Source organism: Podarcis gaigeae, assembly GCF_964106915.1.
Source record: "Podarcis gaigeae genome assembly, chromosome: 6".
In the NCBI taxonomy this organism is placed as follows: Eukaryota; Metazoa; Chordata; class Lepidosauria; order Squamata; family Lacertidae; genus Podarcis; species Podarcis gaigeae.
In genome coordinates this window covers 13,265,305-13,291,404 of record NC_139682.1, presented here as the reverse complement: position 1 = coordinate 13,291,404, position 26,100 = coordinate 13,265,305, and the positions used below count along the sequence as shown (strand labels likewise).

General features: G+C 43.5%; 2 protein-coding genes and 1 long non-coding RNA gene across 13 annotated transcripts in view; 1 reads left to right on the top strand and 2 right to left on the bottom strand.

Annotated features, from left to right (window-relative positions):
• ZNF831 (zinc finger protein 831) overlaps positions 1–17,330 on the top strand; it is a 49,618-nt gene extending 32,288 nt beyond the window's left edge. For all 10 annotated transcript variants that reach the window (XM_083744100.1, XM_083744093.1, XM_083744092.1 and 7 more), the window contains 5 exons: positions 1,514–5,734; positions 6,347–6,498; positions 8,724–8,896; positions 12,406–12,491; positions 14,691–17,330. In XM_083744100.1, coding sequence (XP_083600226.1) covers positions 1,544–5,734; positions 6,347–6,498; positions 8,724–8,896; positions 12,406–12,491; positions 14,691–15,485 — 5,397 coding nt within the window. In that variant the 5' untranslated portion in view covers positions 1,514–1,543 and the 3' untranslated portion in view covers positions 15,486–17,330. The remainder of the gene's footprint in view (positions 1–1,513; positions 5,735–6,346; positions 6,499–8,723; positions 8,897–12,405; positions 12,492–14,690) is intronic.
• Positions 1–26,100, bottom strand: part of LOC310847234 — a 98,357-nt gene that overhangs the window by 44,363 nt on the left and 27,894 nt on the right. The window lies entirely within an intron of this gene.
• On the bottom strand, positions 17,804–25,263 carry LOC310847191 (large ribosomal subunit protein uL15-like). Of its 2 annotated transcripts, none has more exons than XM_083744794.1 (5): positions 25,120–25,263; positions 22,537–22,600; positions 20,892–20,967; positions 19,041–19,215; positions 17,804–17,977 (listed from the first exon to the last, which is right to left on the bottom strand). In XM_083744794.1, the coding sequence occupies exons 1-5, from the start codon at positions 25,120–25,122 to the stop codon at positions 17,849–17,851; spliced, it is 447 nt and encodes a 148-aa protein (XP_083600920.1). In that variant the 5' UTR covers positions 25,123–25,263; the 3' UTR covers positions 17,804–17,848. The 2 variants fall into 2 exon arrangements, with proteins under 2 accessions (XP_083600920.1, XP_083600919.1); XM_083744793.1 differs by lacking the exon at positions 25,120–25,263 and adding an exon at positions 24,496–24,546.

Here is a 26,100-nt window from a genome sequence, read left to right as displayed (position 1 = left end):
TCTGTGAAAACTTTCAGTGCAGTAGCCATGCTTGGGGCCAAAAACTACATGTACACTTGCAGAAGTGACATGGTGTTACATGTATATGTGTTAAATTGCACATAGCAGCTGGCAGGTACTCTAAGAATTGGGGATACAACCTATGGGGAGGGAGGTATTAACCAATTATTCCTCTGATACTGTTGAAAAGCCCTTCCCAAGCTGGTCTTTGGCACAGGTAAGGTAAAGGTAAAGAGACCGCTGACCGTTAGGTCCAGTCGTGGCCAATTCTGGGGTTGCGGCGCTCATCTCGCTTTATTGGCCAAGGGAGCTGGCATACAGCTTCCGGGTCACGTGGCCAGCATGACTAAGCTGCTTCAGGCGAACCAGAGCAGCGCATGGAAACACTGTTTACCTTCCCGCTGGAGCAGTACCTATTTATCTACTTGCACTTTGATGTGCTTTTGAACTGCTGTAGGTTGGCAGGAGCAGGGACCGAGCAACGGGAGCTCACCCCATCGCGGGGATTCGAACCACTGACCTTCTGATTGGCAAGTCCTAGGCTCTGTGGTATAACCCACAGCGCCACCCGCGTCCCTCCCCTTTGGCACAGGAGGAAACTCCTATTGGTGACTCCAGTAGAAGCTGAGTATCAGAAGCTTCTCACCTCTATTCCATACTTGACAAAGGTTTTCTTTTTCCACTGCTCTTAAAGACACAGGTGCCCTGCCCTTTAACCTGACATTTGTGTTGCAAATTAATTTTAAGGTCAAACTCTAGAATATATCTTGTCTGCTTAAAATAATTAAAACTGATGTGTTACCAATTTGTAAGGACACACAGCCATCAGTATTTAATATTATGAGTTTTGTGGGGTGGCTAGTGTCCTGCCACTTCCATTTTGAGTTTAAGCGCTGCATTGAGCCTTGGTCCGTGAAAGCTTGATATTTTCTACTTTATTAGTGACAGTGCACAACAGATTTAAGCAAAACCAAGTCCCTGAATGTCTGTTGGCTCATGTTTCCTGATAACTGAGGCCTGCCTTCATCCAGTTGTAGTTTAAACCAGCAGGTGCTGATTAAAATGTAAGTTTTGTAAGTTCGCTTTCTGTGGGATTGGGACATTTGGCTTTCTTTTTAGGAATGTTTAGAGCATTGTTTCCCAGAGTGACAGCTAAATTAAATATCAAAGTTAATACTCAGCTTTCTTTAAAAAAAATAAAAGACTGAATTGTCATAAGAAGAGCCCTGCAATATTAGATCCATCTAGTCCACTGTTCTCTTTACCACAATGGCCCAGATTCCTATGAGAAGACCAAAAACTACAGTTGACATTTAACTTTAGAATGTGGGAAATAAACAGGGGGATGGATCCAGACTCAGTTAGCTGTCTCTTAGGCCCCTTTGATATCAGTTGGACTTAAATTTTGACAAGTTTTCAGAATGCTGTCAATGAGTTCTAAATTGAACTAATTATTCTTCCAACCCATAGTGTTGATTTCAATGTAATGGCTTCTGTTTTATTTCTTCTGCAGGCAATTGAACAGTTATATAACATAAAGAGAATGGAGGCGCAGAGACTTCCTTGTCCTCCGGCGTCACTAAAAGATCAGCCAGTTCAGCTCTCTTGCCTTCAAGCAGTGCCAGCAGCATCAAATCTCTCACTGAGTCCAGTGGTCCTTCAGCCAGAACAAGGTGTCTCCCAGACTATATATCTGAAAGCCCTTACCATACCACTTTATCAACCTACCCAGGCAGAATGTCATCATCCAAACAACAGACTGCCCACAGGCCGAACCAGTATCAACTTAGACAGCACTAATATGCCTTTAATCGTAAGCCCAGTTTTACATTCAGAGGGGACAGATCAACTTCAGGCAGTCATTCAAAAGCAACCTAGGAGAATAAATATAATTAGTGGTTTATCGGTTTTGCCACAAAATCCTTCTCCATGCGTGCCACTTGGAAGCCCAGGGAAATCCAAAAGTGCTGGGAAGTACCTCTGTAAACATTGTGGCCGTGATTGCCTAAAACCAAGTGTTCTTGAGAAACACATGCGCTCTCATACAGGTGAGAGACCTTTTCCGTGTACTACGTGTGGCATTGCATTTAAAACTCAAAGCAATCTGTATAAACATAGGAGATCCCAAACACATGTAAACAATGCCAGGCAGCCCTCAGAATCTGACAACAGTAGTACATTAGAAGAGAACGAGAAGGTGTCTGAAAGTGTTGGAGCTCTCCAGACAACAAAAGCCAATGATAGAAACTCTGACCAGCCAAGGACAGTGATTAAACAAGCCATTTCGGAGTCCACAGATGTGTTAACTAGGGAGAAGCACCTTCCTGATGCTTCTTTGCCAGCAGTGAATGCTTTATTCCTTGGATCTGAAAACCAGTGGATGACAACGGACAACTATCATGGAGGGCTAAATCAGAATGCCCTTGAGAAAGAGACCATGAAAGATCCATTGAATTCGCTCCAGAGAAGAAAGATCCAGGAGCAAAGGTCTCCAACTGTCAGTAAGCACAGTCCGCTACAGAGGCAGCAAGCCACATACTCGGAGAAGCTATGGGACAGCAGATCTCCAGACTACAAGCTGAAGAAATGTGAAAGCACTGACTCAGGATACCTGTCACGGTCTGATAGTGTGGAACAGCAGATGCTGTCTCCCAGCCCTCTGCACAGTCTTTGTGAGCACAGCATAGAGTCAGAAAGTGATACAGCCATTAGCAACCTCAGGTACACAGCAGGAAATAGCTCAAAAGTAGATTTGGCCGAGAAAGCACCAGGAGCCTTAACATTTGAGAAAAAGAAATTGGAGGAGCATATCTCAAAGCTAATATCTCAAAATAAAGCTGTGGTGGATGACACCCAACTGGACAATGTTAGACCCAGGAAAACAGTCCTGTCCAAGCAGGGCAGCATTGATTTGCCGATGCCTTATACCTATAAAGACTCGTTCCATTTTGACATACGGCCTGTTGACATAAACAGAAAAAAGAACCTTTCTCTGTTCTCAGCCAAGTCTATATTCACACCTGTGGAAAAATCAAAGCCATTGTTTTTTCACTCGGTCCCCACTCAGTTCTCTACGACAATTGATTGCGTTCCTGTTACCAGAAGTAACTCTTTGCCTTTTGTTGAGAGTACTAGGAGGGTACAGGATCAAATAGATAGTTCAAAATTAACTTCTTTCGCTAGAATGTCCCCAAACACAAGTTTTTCTGGTTTATTGCATAGCAACAACTTTGCTGCAAGTACAGCAGGCTTTCCTAACAGCCACCCCCGAGCGCTTGTCAGGCAGGTGGCAGTAGATGACTTACTGCTAAGTAACGTGATTGAATCTTCATCTTCTTCGGAAGAGATGAAAGGCGCTAAAAAGCCTGGAGCTGGGGGGGAAGGAGCAAACGCGAAGTCTAAGAAACCCAGTCAAAGAAAATTTAAAATGTTCTCTCAGGAAAAATGGCAGGTTTATGGGGATGAGACATTTAAGAAAATCTACCAGAAAATGAAAAGCAGTCAAATGACCAAGAAACCAAAGGAAAATAAGACAGATACTTCAAGCATCCATTTGGATGCCAAGGAAACAACTAGTCAGGAGGGAGTTACTCTGCCAAGAGAAGGCAGAAGCAACACAATGGCAGCCATTTCTGCAAAACTGAATACTGAAGAATTGAAAGGCCATTCTATCAGTAGTCCTATATTGCAATGTGTTTCCTTACAGGAGACTTCAAGGAACTTTGCAGAATCAATGGAAACATCAAGTACTGTCAGTGATTGTGAACACAGTGATATGACTAAAACACTTCCTGAACACAGATGCAAAGAATTGGGTGTTTCAGAGGAAGACTCAAATAGCAACACTCAGGTCCAGCCTTTAAGTACCAGTTGTGAACTGAAGTTCCCACTTCAGCAAGCCACAGATCAAGAGACTGTTACCTCATTAAACACTGCTAGCTTGCATAATACTGGCTCAGAGGAGACAATTACACAAGAGGAATTTATTAAACTTTTTTCCCCATTACATGATGATATTTTGACCTGCAAAGGAGAAGATACTGGTGGAAAAGAAAGCTTTCAGCTTGAGCAGGGGGGCTTACCACCACAGCAGTGCAACAGCAGTGAGCCAGTGCAGGCACTGCAAAAGTTACCCTCAGAGAGAAAAAAGTTAAAGGTGGATAAACTGAAGAGCAAAGAAAATACAAAACTAAAAGTCAGTATTGGTTACAGCAGCTCAGAAGAGAGAACTGTGAAACTGCTAGACCATTACAAACTTCTTAATATGGTTGCTCCAGTATCAGTAAGTCACTCAGTTAAAGGAGAAAAGCAGACAGGAACAGTAGGAGCAAATGCATCAGGTGGCAACATGGAATATGAGGAAGCAGTCAAATATCCCATAATGGTTTCTAATATTAAGGGTGATGTTGCTAATCTCACTGATAAAGCAAGTGTACCAGCATTTTCATTTTCTGAACAAATTAAGGCTGGGATAAAAAAGGCGCACAGCTGTAATTCATCTGCTTTACAAAAACTGACAGAAAATCCGTGTCCGATGATAATGGGGACAGAAATGTCATATCAGAGTGGAGATACAGCACCACCCCACACACGGCATATAGTAGTTGATCAAGCAGCTCCACATGTAAAGAAAAATGAATTTCTCCCAAAGTATATTCTAAAATGTGCACAAGAAGCGAATAGTACAGACATGCCATTAATTCTAGCAGGAGTGTCAAAGGAAATGCCCTGTATTTCACTGCCCTGCACGTCAACTGACTCCTCTTCCCTTGCCAGTAACAATAGATCAGTTGGAACCAGCTCCACAGATGTATTTTTGTGCCCTTTGCAATTGGAACTGAGTCATCCAAACAGAACAAAAGAGCTAAAAGGGGAAGTACATACAACGCTGAAGTCTCTGGTAGTTTGCTCACCAGCTATCCTAGAAACCACCAGCATCACAACTAGGTTGGACAGAAGGTGCCATCTTCAGAATGCCAGGCAGAAGGAGAAGACGAAAGACGAGGGGAAAGGAGCCAATAACAGAGAGCATTTAGGTGATCAAAAGCTACCCCAGGAAGGGGATGGACGTGTGATTGTTTGTACATCACAGATGCCAGGGGGGGAAATATGCTTTACATCTATGTATAGAGGAGGGTTTCTTATATCTTCGGACATGACAGGGCAGAGTCCCGCCCTTCAGTTAATACACTCAGGGAACAGTTCGGTTCTATCTGTGTCTTCATTGGTGGAAAGGGCAGTTTTTTGTGGAAACACAGACACAAAAATCACAGAATGGCAGTCGGCTGTTAACCCTTTTCCAGGATTTCAAGATCTGCCCAGCTGTTCGGTCAATAGTTCCAAATGCCTTTGCCATTCCTCGGACACGCTTTATTGCCATGTGCTCTGCACCCAACAAAAGGAAGTCTGCACTCTGACCCAATTAAGTGCAGTTTCTCTTGCAGGAAACTTGAAAGTTCCAAGCTTGAATATATCCTTCCCAACTCTAAATGCGGAGCCTCAGCTAACGTGGTGTTGCTTATCTAGAAACCTCCCTCTTCCTGTTGAGCAGATGGAGAATAAAGATTCTGCTTATTCTTCCCTGCATACCTGCAAAAATGAAAGCATGGTGTCAAAATGTAGTGTTTCCTTCTGCCAAATGAAAAGTACCAAGAAGGCTCCTAGCCAAGGCTTGACGGCTGGGACCCCCAAAGCACCAGTCACTTGCTTTTCACAGAAGCAACAGATAGAGAAGGTAATTCCTTTACTCCCTTCCTTCCCAAATAGAGGAATGTCACATTGTACCTAGAATAAAATGGAAGAATGGTGGTTAAGGAGCAGGCTCAGATGTTTTCTTGTTAGTACTTAATACTAGCAGCATATGATCGATTCATACTCTGATAGCCAAGGGCCATGAGGCCATCCATGACAAACACTGGTTGATGCTTCAAAACATGGAGTGATCTCCTACCTTAATAGAGTTCTCAGTCACAGTTATGACATGCTTTCCATGGGTTGTAGTATCTAACTAAGAGGTTTTCAACCTTTTTGAGTCCACGGCTCCCTTGACCAACTACATTCTTTCTGCAGCACCCCTGTGGGGCTCAGGAGCCCAGTTATGTCACCCCTTGCCTGCATAATTGGCAGCATCTCACCCTTCTACGAACACCTTCCCTTGTGGAATATACCCTCAGCCTGCTCACTTCTCCCCCTCTACTTGGGAGTTCTCTGGGCAGCTGCTGCTGCTACCGTCCCTGATCTCTGGGCTCTCTATAGCGCTCTATATATGAGTTAAATTCTTCCATAATTTTGGTGGTTTAAAAAATTACATTTATCTTGCCATTTTGTTTTATTTTTATATTTGTAGCAGTGCTTTACAACAACTGGATTTGATGTGCTATTAAAAGACATTCCAGAGGCAGAAGAGGCAAAAGAAAAGCTTAACAAAGTGAGAGGACTCTCAACCAATAAAGGAAAGAGAAGCCGTAAAAGGAAAAAAATGAAGATCAGTCAAAAACGGTGAGAAATATCGGGGTTAGCTTCAATCTAATAGAAAAATCATTTTCTCTGGATATGTGTAGTATTTACAAACATGGAGTGGTGGTAGCTCCAGATGTACTGTTCTTGATGTCTTTTTCTCTCAGAACAAAAGTGCATGTGTGTAACTCTGTGGGTAAAAGTTTCATTGATGGTGTTCTCGTTGCAACAGCAACTAAAATGTGAAAAACCAGACTTTGTACCTGGTCAGGACTGGTCTTTCCTGATGTGGCTGCCTTGGGTGTTCCCCCACTGCCACCTCTGGAGAGCTTCCTGTGAGCTTCCTGAGACCATGGTAAATGAGGTGCTTCAGCAACCCCAATAAGCAAGGGAGCCATGCACAAGGCGGTACATTCCTATTTTGCCTCAGGTGGTGAAACGGGATGGGCTGCCCCTGGTCCTGGCTATTTATGATTATATTTGTCTCCGGAACTATTCTCTACTGGGACGCGGGTGGCGCTGTGGGTTAAACCACAGAGCCTAGGACTTGCTGATCAGAAGGTCGGCAGTTCGAATCCCCGCGTCAGGGTGAGCTCCAGTTGCTCGGTCCCTGCTCCTACCAACCTAGCAGTTCGAAAGCATGTCAAAGTGCAAGTAGATAAATAGGTACCTCTCTGGTGGGAAGGTAAATGGCGTTTCCATGCACTGCTCTGGTTCGCCAGAAGCGGCTTAGTCATGCTGGCCACATGACCAGGAAGCTGTACGCCGGCTCCCTCGGCCAATAAAGCGAGATGAGTGCCGCAACCCCAGAGTCGGCCATGACTGGACCTAATGGTCAGGGTTCCCTTTACCTTTAACTATTCTCTGGCTCCCCCGTGAAAACAAAATGACTGAGTTTGTAAAGGAGAGAGAAGAAAGAGAGGTGACAAAGAAGGTGGGAGAGGAGATAGCAAATAATAGATGCCAAAGGAAGTACAGATGAAGGTATCTTCTGCTTTTATACCTCAGCATGGCTGATAAATCCTGAAATTTGACGAGCACTGTTTAATTGCAGTGCTCGTATAATGTTACATAAGAGCTGCCATAAAACACAATGTGATTAGCCTGAATCTCATATCTGTAGTAACATCAGATTAGACCACGCATGAAGTCACCCTTGCCATTTGCAATATGGTTAAAAGAAAACTGAATTAGGCCAAATGGTTTTTGGACGAGAATTTGCTTTCTGATCCTAACTGACTGAACTCAGACAAAGCAGATGGTATCATCAAGAACACTTAAAGTGAAGAATACATATGGAGCCACATTGTGACTTAGAACACATGTTATGTGGCTACCCTTGTCCCAAGTAGAAGATTAGCTGGCATTTTTGGCGTCATAGGCAACTAAGTTCAAGAAAGAGTTATGTGTGGGTTCGATTGGACACCAGATTTCTGTTTACAATAATGAAGCAAAACGTATGGGTCTTGAGGCCAAGTCTTCAGCAGGGGTAAATCGCCTCTTTGGTGACATTAACTGGGTTAATGTTAAATTGCAGATATGCTTTCATGTGCGACATTATTGATTTCAAGATATTGGCAAGCACTATAGAACAAATAATGGCTTCATTACAAAACGGGAAAGGCAATATTTTCAGTATTTGTCATTTAAAGCATATTTTATCCTGCTTTTCAGTCATTTTAGAGTCTAAAAGGTGAAAGCTGGAATGTTAAGAACCTGTTGTCTCATACAAAAGCCGCATAAGACGGATGACCCACAAGATGTATGCTTCCCACTCTTGTTTGATCTGCTTCTCTGAACTGTTGTCTATCGGGGCTGGAATGTTGCTTAGAGCTGGAATCTCCACTTCAGCCACTAGGTTTCAGGGTGAACATACTGCTGTACATTCCAATCTGTGCATGTCCCATAACTTCCTGCTGAAATCCAGTAACTTTTTATACCATACATGGTTGGGTTGGGTTTTTAAATTCCTGGTTCTGCTTTTTTTTTTTTTTTTGCACTTCAGTGCAGGAGTTCCCCTGCAGATGGCAATAATGTGGTAACATTGGAGAAGCACCACAGAACGACTAATGAAGTAGAACCATGTGTGGATGGTCCAGTGTAGATCCATCACTAATGCACAGTTATTGCGTGGCATGTTGCAGAACACATCTGCACAAAAGCACCAATCTGGAAGGGCCCTCCAATGCTTGTGATGAGATGTGGCCCTCGGAAAACAAGGTCATAAAGCATTCCAAAGACATAAACCTGTATATTTTACTTTGTAGATATAAGGGGAGTTATGGACATAGACACATTCTGCTGAAAACCAACAGACTGGGCAAGCAACGCTGGCCAGCAAACAGGCCCCTGGAGACCCCCAAAAGGCGTCCCAGTTCCCACACATCTGTCAGCCATGAACCTTGTGGAAAATGGTCCTGTCTTCCAACAGCCTCTCAAGGTAAGGTTAGCTCTCCTTGACTGCTACGACTTCTTCCTTCTTCCTCCTCCTCCTCTTCTTCTTCTTCTTCATTTTATTTCTATAAAATAACTGGTACTTCGGGTTACAGATGCTTCAGGTTACAGACTCCACTAATCCAGAAATAGTACCCCAGGTTAAGAATTTTGCTTCAGGATGAGAACAGAAATCACGCGGCGGCGGCGGCGGCAGGTGGCGCCATTAGCTAAAGTGGTACCTCAGGTTAAGAACAGTTTCAGGTTAAGAACGGACCTCCAGAACCAATTAAGTTCTTAACCCAAGGTACCACTGTACTGCTTCATATTTTTAAGAAAAATCTCAAAGCAGTTGACAGAATATTAAAACATCAGTAAAACACCAATAACTCAGTCAGAAGAAAATCAAATATAGAGTATACAGTCAAAGCAACATAATTAACAGAAAACTAAAATATTAGCTTAAAGATTTCAAAATAAAACATTACAAAGGAGGTCAACTACAGAATACATATTTAACACAAGCAAAGTTAATAAAAAAAAATCTTAAACATTTCCAAAAAATAAATAAATTGCTAAGTGACGTCAAATATAAAATGCACATTTAAAACAGCATGGTTAACAAGAGAATAGAATAAGCATGACCCGGCTGTTTGGCAGGCACAAAAAAATGGGGCAAAATAATCCAGTGGTTACAGTTTGTTGTCAGGCATAGCAATGTCCTTCTGGTCTCACCCGGAGCCTCTTTAGTGGAGCTGGGTGAGTCTGGACCCCACCCCCTGGCCAGATGGAAAGGGCCTTGCAGGAAGTGGCCTTCACGACTCACACCCAGGTGATGTCCCTCTGGTCTCACCAGGAGATAGTAATTGGAAGCACATCATTACTCCAGTCCAGCTGGATGGCTTGGTGACTGACCCCAGACTATTCTCAGGTCAAGTGCAGCTGCTCCTTACTGCTTCATGCATTCATGTGTACTACATGTGTTTGGGAAGGGCTCGTAGGTCAGTGGGAGAGTAGCTGCTTTGAATGCAGAAGGTCCAAGTTCAATCTCTCTCACAGACAGAGGCGGGGGGTACTCTGCCAGTGGTGCATGTCCCAGGGGTGTGTGCCAGCAGTAGGGAGCATCCGGGGAGGGGTGCCTGCGGCGATGTCACCCCCCTCAGGGTTGGCACCCGGGGTGTACCGCACCCACCTCGCTCTGCCTCTGCTCACAGAGGGATGCTGACTCCTGCTAAATACCTAGTTCTCTCTTCCTGTCAGCACAATATTTTTCACTTGGGCAATAGGACTCCCCATGTGTTCCCTACACCCTTCCCAAATAAGCCTTGGAGGCTTGGGGAAACTCCTAGAATAGATTTAGGGGACATACAATGGTGATAAAAGCCCAGTGCGCAAGCTTAAATTGTTGTGCTGGTGGGAGGCTTACATAGCGCTGCATTGGATGGTCATGTTCAAGTGACATTCCTCCACAGCAATTTTCATGGCAGCTTCACTGTCTTTTCCTCTTAATTCATGGTTCATATGGAAGATAGCCCTGGCACAAATGGTTACATGCCACATTCTTAATTACGTCAAGTAAGCATCTAATAGAAGGGACGCAGGTGGCGCTGTGGGTTAAAGCATAGAGCCTAGGGCTTGCTAATCAGAAGGTTGGCGGTTTGAATCCCTGTGACAGGGTGAGCTCCCGTTCCTGCTCCCTTCCAACCTAGGGTCCCTGCTCCTTCCAACCTAGCAGTTCGAAAGCACGAAGTGCAAGTAGATAAATAGGTACTGCTCCGGCGGGAAGGTAAACGGTGTTTCCATGTGTTTCTCTGGTTCGCCAGAAGCGGCTTAGTCATGCTGGCCGCATGACCTGGAAGCTGTACACCGGCTCCCTCGGCCAGTAAAGCGAGATGGGCGCCACAACCCCAGAGTCGGTCACGACTGGACCTAATGGTCAGGGGTCCCTTTACCTTTAAGCATCTAATAGAACATTTGCTCTTGGATACAGATTTGAAATGGCCTGTCAAGGTGTCTGGTACCAGACAACCGATACCAAGAGCATGACAAATGTACTTGCATTAATTTTGAGTCAAGTGTAGAAGTACTTTAATTCCCATTGGGCCACATATGGTGCTAGTACAGGGATGGGGAACCTGTGGTACTCCTGCTGTTGGACTACAACCCCCATCATTCCTCATCATTTACTGTCCTGGCTGGAGCTGATGGGAGTTGGGATTCAATAACATCTTGAGGGCCACAGGCTCTCTCCATCTCTATAGCAGTGGGACTTCATGTGTCCCAGGGCCCCCACTTAACATTGTCTGTCTTTGAATTAAAGTAGAGGCTTGGGGCAGTTTCCATTTCAGCACACATTCTCCTTGCTTCCACATCTTTTCCCTTTTTAATCATCTCTGTATAGCTCTTTGGTACCGGTTTCCTTGGAGACATGAACTAGTAATTGCTGCACTAAGGAGTATAAGCTGTTTTTCAGGGGATGAGTATCTACAAGGCCCAGCTCTTCTATTGCTAAAGGATATATCGAAACCAGCATAGCATTTGTTTCCCAGCCTTTCTCTTGATCATTTAGATTGAAACTATAAGGCTGACAGTATTACACAGGATGGATTTTACACTAAAGTGCTTTCAGCTTCCATGGATGGAAGTATGAAAACATGGACTATGTAGCTGAGAATTATTACACCATTATTTCCATCATGTTTTTTTAAAAGGGTATTAATAGGTTTAATCATACGTTCCCTGGTTACTTTGTTTCTGTGTGTTATTCTTTTAGGGCATTCCATTTTTCCTTCTATGACTTTCAACTCATCTGTCATCTGTGAGGGCTAAAAGGTACCATACCCAGATGTGACAACTTTCAAAGCATGAAACATGTTTCTACTCCCCTTGTATCTATTTCTGGACACTTTCACCCACATTTACACTCCCCCCTGCCCCCGGCTTCCACTTCATTTACCTGTTGGTCTGCAATTCAGAATTCTCGTTCCTCTTCAACCAAACTCTTTGGCTGACTGAAATCTGATGCCCTTTTAAATGTGTTGTGGGAGGGGAGATTATTGGTTTGTGTTTGTATTTGTTCTTATTTTTATTATGTATTTTGTGTTTTTATATTGTAATTTTAAGTTGTGAACAGCCCTTAGATCTCTGGATGAAGGGTGGTATACAAATTTAATTGATGATGATGATGATGATGTTGCCATTGAAGTGCAGATAAATGTTGGCTTTGGGCATGGTAAACTAAATTTGATAGCCCAGCCTGCCTCACAGAGATGTTTAAATACATTGATGTATTCCAAGACATCACAAGCAGTTAAGGTGGCAAAAACATCTACATAAATAAAGGTTTAAAATATTAAGCAACTGCTTGTAAAATTTCATTTGTCAAATGCATTCTGAATATCACTAACTATGAATTCAAATCTTAAGTGGAAGCCACCTGGAACCTGTTTGCCCAGAAAAAGTGGAAAATGAAAATCAGACTGCTAATCACGGTGTCTCTGTTTTCTTTCCAAACAGGGAATGACCAAAATCTACAGCAGGAGACATCTTATGCCCCAACTGACAAAGCTGCTTCCTCTGTGAAAAAGAACCAGATGAAAGAAGTAAGGAGTCATTTGGGAATACCTTTTCAACTCTTGGTAACTCAAGTAACATTGGACTAATTGAAAGCTGAAAGGACAAGTAGTTGATGAACCAGCCATTCCCCCCTGGATAGTTTTAATATTCGCAAAAAGCAATGGGATATTTTTGGCGGTACTCAACTTAATAATACTTAATTAACTCATTAAACAAACAAGTTAAAAGTACAATACAAAAAATAAAACATCAGTTGAAACTATAAAATCAAACTTAAATTAAAATGGCTACTGGAATTTTTAAAAAGTCTTCAGTAAGTACCAGAACTTCAGTAGGGAAGGGGCTTGGCTGACCTCAACTGAACGTTCCATGAAATTGGTCCCACAGTACTAAACATGCTGTTCCTGGTGGAAATAAGTTGTGCATCTGAGCCATGAGTGATAAGAAAGACTTCAGTGATCAGGCAGGGATCCTAGAGTTATCCTCTACCCAAAATGTTAAGCACCTTGTAAAGTAACACCTGAACCTTGGAACTGGCCCTGTAGTGTAGGACAGCCATATAGACTTGTTAGTGCTAGAACTATCACACGATGGAAGTACCCCTCTTCTCTCTTATGCATGCACCTCCCCTAATTTTGATCCAGAGGGTTGGAGGAACTCCAGAACAGATTGGGGGGTGTAGAAGGAGAGGAGAGGGAAAAGTTCACTTGTTCCGTGAAAACTTATTGAACTAACAGAACTACTTATTTCTTAATATTATGACAAGAAGAGGGGAAACGAAATGGTAGTCTTTTGTGATGGTCAGTGATCTTCCATTTCCAATAAAGATATTTGTATTACAAGGTGAATTTTGGCAGACACTATGGCTATCCATATGAAAACTTATCTCATGAATGTGTCATCCCCCAAAGTTAAACAGATGCCATTTACAAGAACAAGTTGCATGACATTCCTTTTCCAGAAGGTGCCTACGTACTGCAAGCCATTTTGCAGTGAGAAAATAACCTTCAGCATGGGCCCTTAGTAGACTTCTTGAAGAAATAAGACTTTAGTGCAAGTACCGTATTTTTTGCACCATAACACTCACTTTTTTCCTCCTAGAAAGTAAGGGGAAATGTCTGTGCGTGTTATGGAGCAAATGCCTATGGGTGGCGGGGGGATCTGCTGCAGTCGTGAGCAGAGGATCCATGGTTCCCCTTCCTTCCCTCCTCCGTAGCTCGCTTTGAAACAGCAAAGTGGGAGAAGAGCCACTGAGTGGGGAGGAGAGAGGGACAGAGAGCCTGCTTGCTTTAAAGGAGCAAAGCGGGAGAGGAGAGGAGCCTTCTCCCCTTATACCCCCCTTCTTCATTATTAGCAGCATCTTTCTCCACACACCCCACGCGTGCTTCTTCTCCCCTTAAACCCCTCTTCTGCATTATTAGCAGCATCCTTCTCCACACATCCCACGCGTGCTCCTTGTCCCTTAAGTGCTTTTCCTTCCCTCCCCACTTAAAACGTGGTTACAAAGCACGGATCCACATGGATTCTCAGGATTTTTGCAATGGGTCACCCCAAACTCACCATCAGATCACATAGCATGTCCATGGCTACATCTTGCACCAAAAAAATCACGCACCCACTGTTGCCTGGAGCCGCAGTGGTGCAAAAACGTGGTTACAAAGCATGGATCCACATGGATCCTCAGGATTTTTGCATTGAGCTACTCCAAACTCACTGTCAGATCACATGTCTGTGGCCACAGCATGAACCACAAAAATCATACATCCACTGTTTCGTTTAGAATATTTTTTTTCTTGTTTTCCTCCTCTAAAAACTATGTGCGTGTTATGGTCTGGTGCGTGTTATAGAGCGAAAAATACGGGTATTTTAATTTGTGCAACTTTCCCTTCCTCTCCTGCTGAATACTTCACACCATCTATAACAGTGAGTTTGGGACACTCCCAGAACTAGTTAAGTTGGGGGAAAGAGGAGAAGGAGGGGAAGTTCCATTACACAGCCAGATGTCCCTGCACTGACAGAAAGAGTGCACTGAATACTGCTCAGCAACAGCAATCCTAACCTCACTTACCTGGGAGTCATCACCATAGAATTCTTCAGGACTAACTTCTGGGTAAGGCTGCAGTCAGTGTAATTAAGTGAGTTATTTAATTTACACAATGCACTTAGTGGCTTTGGATTTGAAAGTGAATTCAATGAATTGATAATTTCATTTCCTTCTCTGGTAGGAAGTTCCTGGGTCTGCTAATGAACGCTCCAGGGGCAGTCTCTCTCTTCAGATGATGCCTGCAGTTCCAGATGTTTCAAAAGCAACATATTCCTTTACACTGGCCACTGATGCAGTAGTGGAAAAAGCAAACACCTTTGATGTCAACGCCTTAGGAATATTTAAGGAAGAACCACAGCCCGATGTTATTTCTGACGATTGTTGGCCTTCCATTGAGCATTGCAACTTTGAACTGATAGTTTCAGGCAAGAGCCATTCACACAGCATTGTGGATTCAAAGGTTATTAGTCCTATATTTGTGGGATCAAATGCAGACTGTGATAATGTAGAATCAAAGCATCAAAATTTTACCGACTTAGAGCCCTCTGTCCATGTCACAGGAAGAAAAGAAAAACCCACAGGTGGGGATTTATATCCATCTCTAAAAGAGCAGCTTGGCCCCACCTTCCAAACTCCATGTCCTGCTTTGTTTGGATCAAAGTTGCTTACTGGTACATCATTTTCAAGTAATCCTTTACATAGTTCAGGGCTTGTGCAGGAGACCAACAGCTCTCCTGGCCACTGTAGCTGTACAGACAAGAACATCCACTCTACAAAACCAGGCAGTGATCAAGGAAAGCTTTCTAAACCTGGATTTCCTCCTTTCAAAACCCCCTCTACTTTCATAGCTAGCTCTGGAACACTATCCAAACCCTACATAAAACAAAGCTTAGAAGTGATGAGCAAACAAGCTCATGTGGAATATGATGACATAAGCAGCAGTGATGATGAAGACAGGCTGATTATAGAAATATAGTGACTAGCCCATCTGCTGTTGAAGATAAGGCAGGAGTGGGAAACCTTTTCTCACTCCAAGGGCCACATTCTCTCCTGGGAAACCTTCCAGGGGCCACATACTAGTGGTTGGCAGGGCTAGATGCAAAAGGTGAGTGGAAGCAAAGGCTAAATGGGCAGAGAAATGGGTGTACGACTCTTAACTCTGTACAGCAAGCGGCATTCCAGCCATGCAGAAATCAGGTTTCTACATCCACGCCTGTCCTGGCAAGCAAGCAGCATTATCTACCCCACCAAATGGACTTGACATCGGAGAATAGGGTTGGCAATGGAAGTGGCTTGGGGAAGAGTCCTGAAAGCTGGCCTGAAGGCCAAATTCAGACTCTAGACCTGAGGTTCTTCACCCCTGATATAGGGGCATGATCAATAGGAAGTCCTGTAAGGACCAGACAATTGTCATTCTGCCTTTATCCTCCACCTTAAGCGCAGGAAAAAAAATAAATTCCTGACCTCAGTTGGGTTTCTTTAGATGTGTTAATACTTTTATATGAAGCAAGGAAGCAGTTGGTCCCCGCAAAGTAAACCAACATCGCCGCAGCTCCTTGCTTCAAGTTTTGTTGTAAGCTCAATGCGATTGGTCAGTCCCTTATGTTGATACAATAGAAGGCAGAGACCAATTTGAGGGTTGACACTTGAGTGTCACCAACTCTGGAGTTGTTTTCCTTGTTGCTGCTTTTCTGCAGCTTGCCCCCACCTTTTCTGCAAGTTTTTCCATCTAGACTTTTGCATGAGGAGATCTGCACCTTTAAGACATCCTACAGCTTTTCCATATTGCATAAATATTCCGTGCTCCCTTGTGACAGACAACACAAGCATGTTTTGCTTTGTGTTTTGTGCCTTCTGAAGTAGAATTTGAATATTTTATATCCCCCACTGCTCTGGTAACATGGCTCACCAGTTTCGAACATTTCCTGAGGTTTCTGAAATTGGAATATTTTGAGTTGTTTTCTAGGTTCAACAGGGTTGTTCTTTTGTTTAAGCCTCAGGACCTGAATGTAAAATACCAAAACATATTTCCTTCCCCCATAGTTTTTGTGCTAGTCCAGTCTTTGAACTAGTGCAGCAGCAAAACACACTAAACTGAAGATTCACCAGCTTCTATGTACAAAGTCCAATTGGTCAAATTGAATTTTTCTAAACTGAACCCAATTTTGTTATAACACTAATTTGAAGTGATGCCAATTTTAGAACGCAATTGCACTATTGTATTATATTCAGGTTTTATATTTAGTATTTCATATGAGTTTTGGAATACTTTTTGATGTTATGTTACAAGGCAATGAATCTTTCATGTGAAACTCATAACTGCTTGCTCCTTGATCAAAACAAAATTTGTAAAGATGAAACCTTCTAGGCCACTTATTCCTGCTGGCCCCAAGTCTGCATACCTAGGAAAGGCACGCATTACTGAACAATAAAAAGCAAAGCAGCACATCCATAAAGATATGTAGGGCTGAAAATGATCCAACTTCTTATTGTTCCTTTCAGCTTTGTAAATGCAGACTTTTTATACTTTGCCAAATTGGTAACCACATTGTAAGAGCTTTGTATTGATTATTAGTATACTGAATGTTGCAGGGTGGAATAAAACCTACCAAACCTAAAAAAAAATTTTTTTACTACTACTGAAGAACTAGTACAGAATTGCATAAGCTCTGTTGGAAGGTGTGTAACAGAGGTATGCAGTACCGTCTTAGAAACTTTCTAGTAGGTGTTTCTTGGTGGGTTTTACATATGCTCTGCAAATAGCCTTTCTATCTTCATGAAATCTTGTGCTTATTAAAACATTACCATAATTCCAAGTGAAGACTACAGTCATGGATGTTGGTATTTTTTCAGAGTGACAATAAGAGTCAATTCAGCTCCACTTGTTAATCGTAGGCATAACGATTATGACTGGATGTGAAATTTGCCCCCTTTATTCTTAAATGACAACTGTGCATCTTGCCTTGATGTACAATGTACAATGGTTGGTCGACAACGTTTGTTGAGCCTTCTGTCCTTTTCTTGCTGAAAGAAAAGAATGCCAGGAGATGCTGCATTTACGCAAATCTAATGTACACCTCAATTTTCCAAACCTTGAAACCCAAAAAGTATTTGCTGGCACCATCAAATCTAATGCACACCCTAATTTTTGTGATGTAATTTGGCCAAAAAAAGGTGTGCAATACATTCAAGTAAATATGGTACATTAGAAAAGGTTTTGTCTCCTGTAAACAAGCTAGCAGGCACTAGAATTAGCAGTCTTTCTCAACAGCTTATTAAAATGAGAATACAAGGTAGCAGAAATGATGTTTATTTTAATCCGAGCACATAGAGAAGTCCTTATGCTACTAGCACACAAGCTCCACCAACTGCTTTTATTTTTTCTTCTGCTTTTCTGCTGAAGAACTTTGCTTTCACAATTACAGGCTGTTTGGGCAGTTTCCCCTTGCCCAGGACTTTATAATAACCCTAAAAACATAAACAGATAGGAGAATCGTCAGCAAGCCCAGAAGGTACCAAGTTTTTTTCCAACCATCACTGATCAGTTCCAATAAAACTAAAAAATTATGTACACTTTGTGAAATATTGCAAGTAAACAAACTGTGCCTAGCAGGGAAGCGGTAGAACTAGAGACTACAAGGGAGGAAACAGAAAATAGCAACTTGACAGTATAAAGGATCATGTGCAATTTAAAGTGTGCTTGCTACTTCATGATATTCACTATGCCCATCACCATGACTCTCAGCATTCTTTAGCTGTGCATTCCAGCCAACAGAGTATTTGGGTAATATGGGGCAATTAAAGTAAAAAAAAAGTTGTTTGAAAGTGTGTAGTTAATGTAAAGAGACAGAGAGACATTCCATCTTTTTACCACCACCCCCTTTGGATATACAATATAGTGTCTATAGACAAATAATCAAGTCTCACCATATTTTTAGTATCTGAGTAATAGAAAGAGCCAAGTCTATTGAATGGGCACTGCCTTTGTTTTGTTAATTGGGTTATGGGGTTACCAGTATCCTACAACTGCATTTTTACAATACGCAACATATGTCTATTTCACTCATAATGCTGACACAAGCCATGGCTTGTTGCAAACAAGCAGGCTCCCAAAGTGGAGACTGCTGTTCCTTGGTCATTTTGCCCCTACACTACATAACACCATGGCTTATCATCCAAACACAGGCTCATGGTTTAGCTCCTTCTGACAAACCAACACACTGTAAAACCCACAATAAATTTAAGTAATGCAATCACTTTTGAAATGAAATATAAAAATGCCCGCTCTACAGACCGTACAAGCCTGGCCTATAGCTTGGTCTCCACAATCTATGCCCCATCAAGCCAGATGCAGCCAACAGGTAGCAAAACCAAGAGGCTGGCAAACTCCCATTTGGTCTGGGCAGGCCTACTGTAGTCAAATTATGCAGACCTTCCTTGGTTTTTACACGATAGGAAGCAAATATAAAAGCAATATTTGGGAAGTTCTGCATCATTATAAAAAGTTCATCCAAAAGTTTTTGGCACTTACTGAGCGCACAACATCAATTACAGGTGATAATCCGGCCGGATTTTTGGCATACTTGAGCCTTGTCTGCTCACTAACAAGTGTCCACAGTTTATCCAGGTTGACTGTGGGACAGAAGTGCTGGTTTTTCTTCAAGTGGTAATGTCTCATACCAACCTTTCCAAAATAACCAGGATGGCTAGAAAGAAAAATCACAAACAGAAAAATCACTGCATGATGCATTTTTAAATGCATGAGCAACAATACTTGGGTTTATTGGATTACCATGTTTAGGTTTACTTACAAAAATATCTGGCACAGGTTAAGAGCAAAAGGTGTTAGGCAAACATTCTTAGATCAAATCTGAGGTCAGCCATGAGCTCACAGTGCTTTTAAGTAAGCTTCTTTCTTAATACAGGGTACAAAGATGAGGCAAATATTAGAAAGGAGAAAGCTCTACATGAGACGTTGTCTGCACCCTCCTGCTGACCCACATCTCTTACTCTGAGGAACAACCCTCTGTTACTAACCTGGTGGCTGACTGTACTATGCGGAGCACAGTCGTTGAATAAAAGTCAGTTGTTACTCTCTGAGCACTATAGCACACCATGATAACTGACAATATCTAGATGTGACTCTAGTCTCAGTTATTTGTAAATATGCAACTTCATTGTCTTGCCAAATTCTCAGGGGAACAGATAAAAGCATGAAAAAGATTGTGCATGACAGTATTCTATGGACTGGAACAGACAGATTGCTATACTACATGTCTGCATACATTTGAAATAAGCCAGAATCTAGAGGCTAAAAAAGAATTTGTTTTAAAAACTAGTGTGATGAGCCAGTTTGTTTCATGATACTAGGTGCACCTGAAGTCCAAATACAGTGGTACCTTGGTTCCTGAACAGTTTAGTTGTCAAACAAATCAGCTCCTGAATGCCACAAACCTAGAAATGTTCTGGTTAGCAAATGTTTTTCGGAAGCCGAACATCTGACGCAGCTTCCGCTTGAGTGCAGGAAGCTCCTGCAGCCAATCAGAAGCTGCGCCTTGGTTTTCGAACCGTTTCAGGAGTCTAACGGATTAAGTTCAACAACCAAGGTACCACTGTAATAAAAAGTGGGTGAGCACTTTCATTTTCTGGAAGGGCCATAGGTAGCTCAGTGGTAGACCATATGATTTGCACACAGAAGGTCCTAAATTCAATTCCTGACATCTCCAGGTAACACTAGAGGAGACTCCTGCCTGCAGCCATGGAAAGCCACTGCCAGTCAGTCAATGGTACTCATCTAGATAGACCAATGGTCTGATTCTGTATAGGGCAGCTTCCTACATTTGAAAAATATCATTATAACTTCTTTGGAAATTTTTCTAATGCCCCGTATTGACTTGAGGTTCTACTTAGCATATTTTGCTAATATTTACTAAACAAAACAAGGGGAACCATCCAATCATATTGGCCTCCTGCAGCACACTTCTGATTGTGCAAATGGGGGGTTCCTTCTTCTCCCCTTGCAGCCTACTCCACCAAAAGAATCTGCTCTGAAATACTGGGGGGATCCCACTGTATTCCCCCAAACTATTTGAAATAAAATTCATTAGGAAAGCAGATACTAAACATACTTTACATAGACTTGTATTTACTGGCTTCCATAGAGCTCTGAGAAGCCACAAGTGATGAAAGTTCAAGCTTTCCACAGCTGTTGCAATAAAATGCATGTATACTTTCCTTAAATACAGTTCAGTATTTGAAAATGGTATTTCTTAACTGCTGGATCTACGTAGGTAGTTATTTTTTGGTGCCAGTTTTTTTTTTGGGGGGGGGGTGTTGATGAGGGAAGAAATGAAGGGAAGTAAAGAAAAAAGGGCTAGCTTACTATTTATCAAAGTTTATTCTGTGGTGGTGCAGGCCTCCAGCATTACCACGTCCTCCAGGATGCTTTCTATGCTTACCTAAAGAGAAACATCAAACAGAAATATTTTTAAAAAACTTTAAAGCAGAGAAACATGCACACACACTGCCAGCTTAAATGTTTATCCTCACCAGTACTTAAAGACCACAATCCAACACAAGATTTAGGCAAGCTTAAGCCTGCAGACACACCCATACTATCATAGAGGAGTTAACTGTCCAAGAATTTAGAGCACAACTTTACACATGTTTACTCAGAAGTTCCATCGTGTTTTCCCTCTAGTAAACATTTAGGAGTTCAGCTTTTGTATGAATCAGTGAACCTGCAAAGGATCAGGCTACAGGTCTGCTGTGTGATTAGCTGCACCCCTACTGGCCTTAACAGTCAAGGTCGACTTCCAGTTTATGGCTTTTTTTATCAGGCTAGCAAAGCACTGAGATCTACTTTCTTCAGACCACATTTCTAGGAACTTGGAATTTCCACTTTCTAAAGTTATGTCATCATTCATGCTACACTAGCTCTAAGCAAACTGGAAGTATAATTAGTTACACACAGCAGGACTTAGGACGGTAGTTCTTTTACCTGTTCATTGTCCCCAATGCCTGCCTAAAAATATATGGTTAGGCTACAACTGCTCCAGAGGCCATATAGTGGATGCCATTTTGGGTTTGGAACAAGGCCTGAAGGGATGTGGGAAACCTATGCAAGTTTAGGCACCAAGTATGGTAAACCCATTTGTGTCAAGGAGTGAAGCAGAACTTGTTAATAAGCAATCCTATATTTACTATTGATGCTATTTATCTCTGCTTCTTCTATACAATAACCATATTGCATTTCATAACAGTTCTGACTCAAGAGCTACGCTAAATACACTTATTAAAACTTCTCTGTTACCTGTTTTCCTGCAAAGAGCTTCAACCTCAGATTAGCAAGGGGAAACCTTGGCTGAGATAAAGTAGGTACTAAGGAACTTCTTCCCCATTGCTTGGATCCATTCTGGAATGTGCAAGCTGGACCCCAAAAGCATGGTGGTTGTAGCTATGGAAAGATAGTCTTTGCTAGCAGCTAACACCTCAAGGACAATCTATCCCCATATGAACTGACCCAGATCATCGTTTGAGGTCCTTCTTCGTGTGCATCCTCTGCCAGAGGTCCAGAGGGGAGCAACAAAAGAATAGGCCTTTTCTGCTTGCCTGACACCTTTGTTACCTGTCTTTAGGAGCCGGGCAAAAACATTTCTCCCAGGCTTTTGGCTAATTAAACCATCTATGGCCTTTTAAACTGTGTGTGTGAAGGGGAGTGTTATTGTTTTAGTTTGTAATTATGCTATATATTTTTGTGTTTTTGTAAACCGCCCTGTGATCTTTGGGTGAAAGGCGATATAAAAATAAATAAATCATATGCTTTACTTCCATGCAACTAGACTCAGGAGTTTTATTAAAAAGGGGGCGAGCAAGCAGAAAACTACAAGTGTCAGACACCAAAAAGCCCTTTTTCCCTTTAGGTTTAAGTCACCTGATAACCAGGGGAGAAGATTCCAAAACCCTGCGAAACAACAATAGATTTAAGTAGCAAAACAGTTCTACATGGAAGCTGCTTCTACACGTACCAATACGACCATGGCCGTGGCTGACGTGACCTCGCAGTTTCCTGGTCTTCCTCAGTCTTGAAGGCTTGAGAAAAAGACAATACGACAGCATGTTATATCAGTGCCCAATGAAAGAAGAACAAATGTAGCATGATGTTTCAAAAAGCAACAAATGATTGGAATACACCAGTGGAGGATCTCCAGCTTGGAACAGTTGCTCATGAACCTTAATCAGATTTACAGGCCTGTTTAATGTGTGCCTCCCATTTACCTTTTCTGAAGACACTGGAATTTCAATGTTTGCTGGGTTATGACTGTTTAATGCACTTCAAGTGGTGGCTTACCAGTAAATAAGTAATCTCATATTTATTTCTCACCTTAGGATGGCATATACACCATTATCCTGATTTTATCCTCAAAAATTCCTGTGTCTACCTTAGGCTGTAATCAGCCCAAGATCACCCTGTGAGCCACCGGGCTGAGTGGGGATTTGAAGCTTGGTCTCTGCAGCCTGAAACTTTAACCACCATACTAGTACGGATACCATACTATATATGCATCAATATGCTATAGCGCTAGCCATACTAAACTAGCAAGATAAGCCACACTAAAACTTACGTAAATAAAATAAAATAAATAAACCTATAAATAAAATAAATCCCTTCAGGTCAGCGGTCTTTTCAGGCTATTACGATTGGATTCAATAATAGTATATAGGCATGTTCAGACATTCACCTGAATATGGGAGTAGAACCCTCTGCAACCCCTAATATCCCCACGTGCACCAGCCCTGCCTGTTCATTTCCTGACCTTCCCATGTTGAGCTGAGGTCTGAAGCAGCCTTTCACTTGAATGTGCAGCTTGGTTTCCTGATTAAAGTAGGGTTCCCAATCAAGCAAACACGACTAAAAGCCCCTTCAGACCTTCCTCACTCAACATGGGAAGGGCCATAGCTCCATGGTAGAGCACACACAAATGGCTCTTAGATCAATTCTTGGCATCTCCCCTCCAGGTAGGGCTGGGAATGATTTTTCCCAGTCCTGGAGAGCCACTGCCCACCAAAAAATACCCAACTGAACCATCTGACTTGGTGTGAGTTTCCTGTGTTGCACCTATTTGGCATGTGGTATATTTCCTAGTATACCTGAAGAAGCGTTTCTACCACCATTGTTCAGCCCAGAGACTGAGGTCCAGCGCTGAGAGCCTTCTGGCGGTTCCCTCACTGCCAGAAGTGAGGTTACAGGGAACCAGGCAGAAGGCCTTCTTGGTAGTGGCGCCCACCCTGTGGGACGCCCTCCCATCAGATGTCAAAGAGAAAAACAACTAACTTTTAGAATACATCTGAAGGCAGCCCTGTTTAGGAAAAATTTTAATGTTTGATGTTATATCATGTTCTCAATACAGTATTCTGTTGAGAGCCACCCAGAGTGGCTTGGGTATAAATAATAAATTACTATTCTTAAAAGCAGGTAAAGCAACTCTCCCCAGAGGTCAACTAAGCAAACCTGTTCACTGACGCCTAGTAGGGACACCTACTTGGAGCAGCCTTCAGAAAGAAAACGCTTTTGGATCTCTACGCAAATATTTTTATCCCATGAAACACTCAAAAATTGCTGCGGGGTCTTGCCAGACCAGGACATGGGTGGCGCTGTGGGATAAACCACAGAGCCTAGGACTTGCCGATCAGAAGGTCAGCAGTTCGAATCCCCGCGACGGGATGAGCTCCTGTTGCTTGGTCCCTGCTCCTGCCAACCTAGCAGTTCGAAAGCACGTCAAAGTGCAAGTAGATAAATAGGTACCGCTCCGGCGGGAAGGTAAACAGCATTTCCGTGCACTGCTCTTGTTCACCAGAAGCGGCTTAGTAATGCTGGCCACATGACCTGGAAGCTGTACGCCGGCTCCCTCGGCCAATAAAGCGAGATGAGCGCCGCAACCCCAGAGTCGGTCACGACTGGACCTAATGGTCAGGGGTCCCTTTACCTTGTCAGACCACTTGATGATGGTCTTTTTCCTCATTGGAGCAATGGCAAAGTGTTGCGGTAGATGCTGTACGATTTAGAAGTTTTATTTTTACAGGTGTGCTGCACACAGCAGGCCACCTGAGTGAACCTCACGAGCCACTTTCTAGTTAGTCTGGAGTTTAGGAGCCCCTGATCTAAAGGGCAGGGCACCCCCCCCCCCGCTAGACTGAGAAAGGAGCAGGTCAGTAACAGATATTTGGGGGTGGGGCTGCTCCATACAAGACCCCACCCCACCCCACCATGGGTCGGGGGGGGGGGCTTAAAAAGAAAGCCATGGGGAGAAGCGCCTGTCCCGATGAGCTGGAGGAGGCAGGGAAGCGCGTCGTGGATGTTGCCTTTCCAACAACAACCCTGCGAGGTAGGACAGCCCGAGAGCGAAGGGGGGTCCGAGTGCAGAGCCCGGCCTTGAATTCATTGTTATTAAAAGTCCCCGAGAAACCTCCCCCCCCCCCGAGAGGCAGCCGCCATTCCCTCGCGGCCAAGTCCCCGCGCGCCCACCCTCCGTCGGGAGAAACGGCCTCTGAGGCGCCGGAGCACCAGGCCCCGCTCCTCAGGCGGCGCCCCCGCCTCACTCGCCACCTACCATCTTGGCGGCTCCAAGAAGATAAAAGGGAAAGAGCGCTCCTCTCGCGAGATTTCACGGGAAGGAAAGCCCTTCTATCACGAGGTCTCAAAGCCCGCCCCCCCTCGGGGATGGGCCTTGTAAACGACGCGCGCTCGCGGAGAATGTGAGAGAGAGGGCGGAGTCTCGCGATACTCTGGGTGCCGGCTTCTTTCGCGCGGCGGCGTTCCGTTGATCACGTGGCCCCAGGAAAAAACAAACCGCGTCGCGGTCGTCAATAGCAGCTGAGAAGAGTCAGAAGCGCTTGTTGCATAGATCGCGGTTTTAATTGGGGGGGGGGGGAGTTTAGAGCGGCACATGGGGAGGTATTTCGGTTCTCTATGGGCTACATGGTTCCAGATGCTGACAACTCTTGCTCATAGCTCAGCCCCGTGCACGTGTGCATACGAGTGCAACCTGTTGTGTTCAGTGGTTTCTTACTCCCAGATATGCCCCTACCGGGGTAGGAATCACCTGTCGAACAGATATAAAGCTCTTTAATCTGAGCAGGCTGAAAGCAAAGAGTAAGGTTACAGTAACTTCTGTCATAGAGCTTCAGCAGTGGCGTAGCGTGGGTTGTCAGCACCCGGGGCAAGGCAAGTAATTTGCGCCCCCTAACCCGTGGATTTGCGCCCCCTAACCCGTGGATTTGCGCCCCCTAACCCTAACCCCCAGATGTTGCGCCCGCACCCCCCTCACGCTACGCCACTGAGCTTCAGTATGCTGATGACAACGTAGTGTGTTCCCCCACACAGGATGACCTCCAAATCATCCTAAATGTCCTAGCAGAAGCTTACAAAAAGCTTGGCCTATCGCCCAACATCCAAAAAAACCAAAGTGCTGTTCCAACAAGCACAAAACAACCCCTCTGCAGTGCCACAAATCCAAGTCCATGGTATAATGTTGGCAAGTGCCAATTACTCTGCCTACCTTGGCAGTTATCTTTTCACAATGCTGAAATCC

Bases quoted from the DNA above. Each gene is read 5' to 3' on its own strand.
- LOC310847191 (XM_083744793.1), bottom strand. From the start codon at position 24,531: ATGAGGAAAAAGACCATCATCAAGTGGTCTGACAAG. The intron at 20,968-22,536 runs GTACGTGTAGAA...GTTTCTCTTTAG, and splicing joins CCACGGCCATGGTCGTATTG to GTAAGCATAGAAAGCATCCT. The intron at 17,978-19,040 runs GTAAGTGCCAAA...TTATGTTTTTAG, and splicing joins TAATTGATGTTGTGCGCTCA to GGTTATTATAAAGTCCTGGG.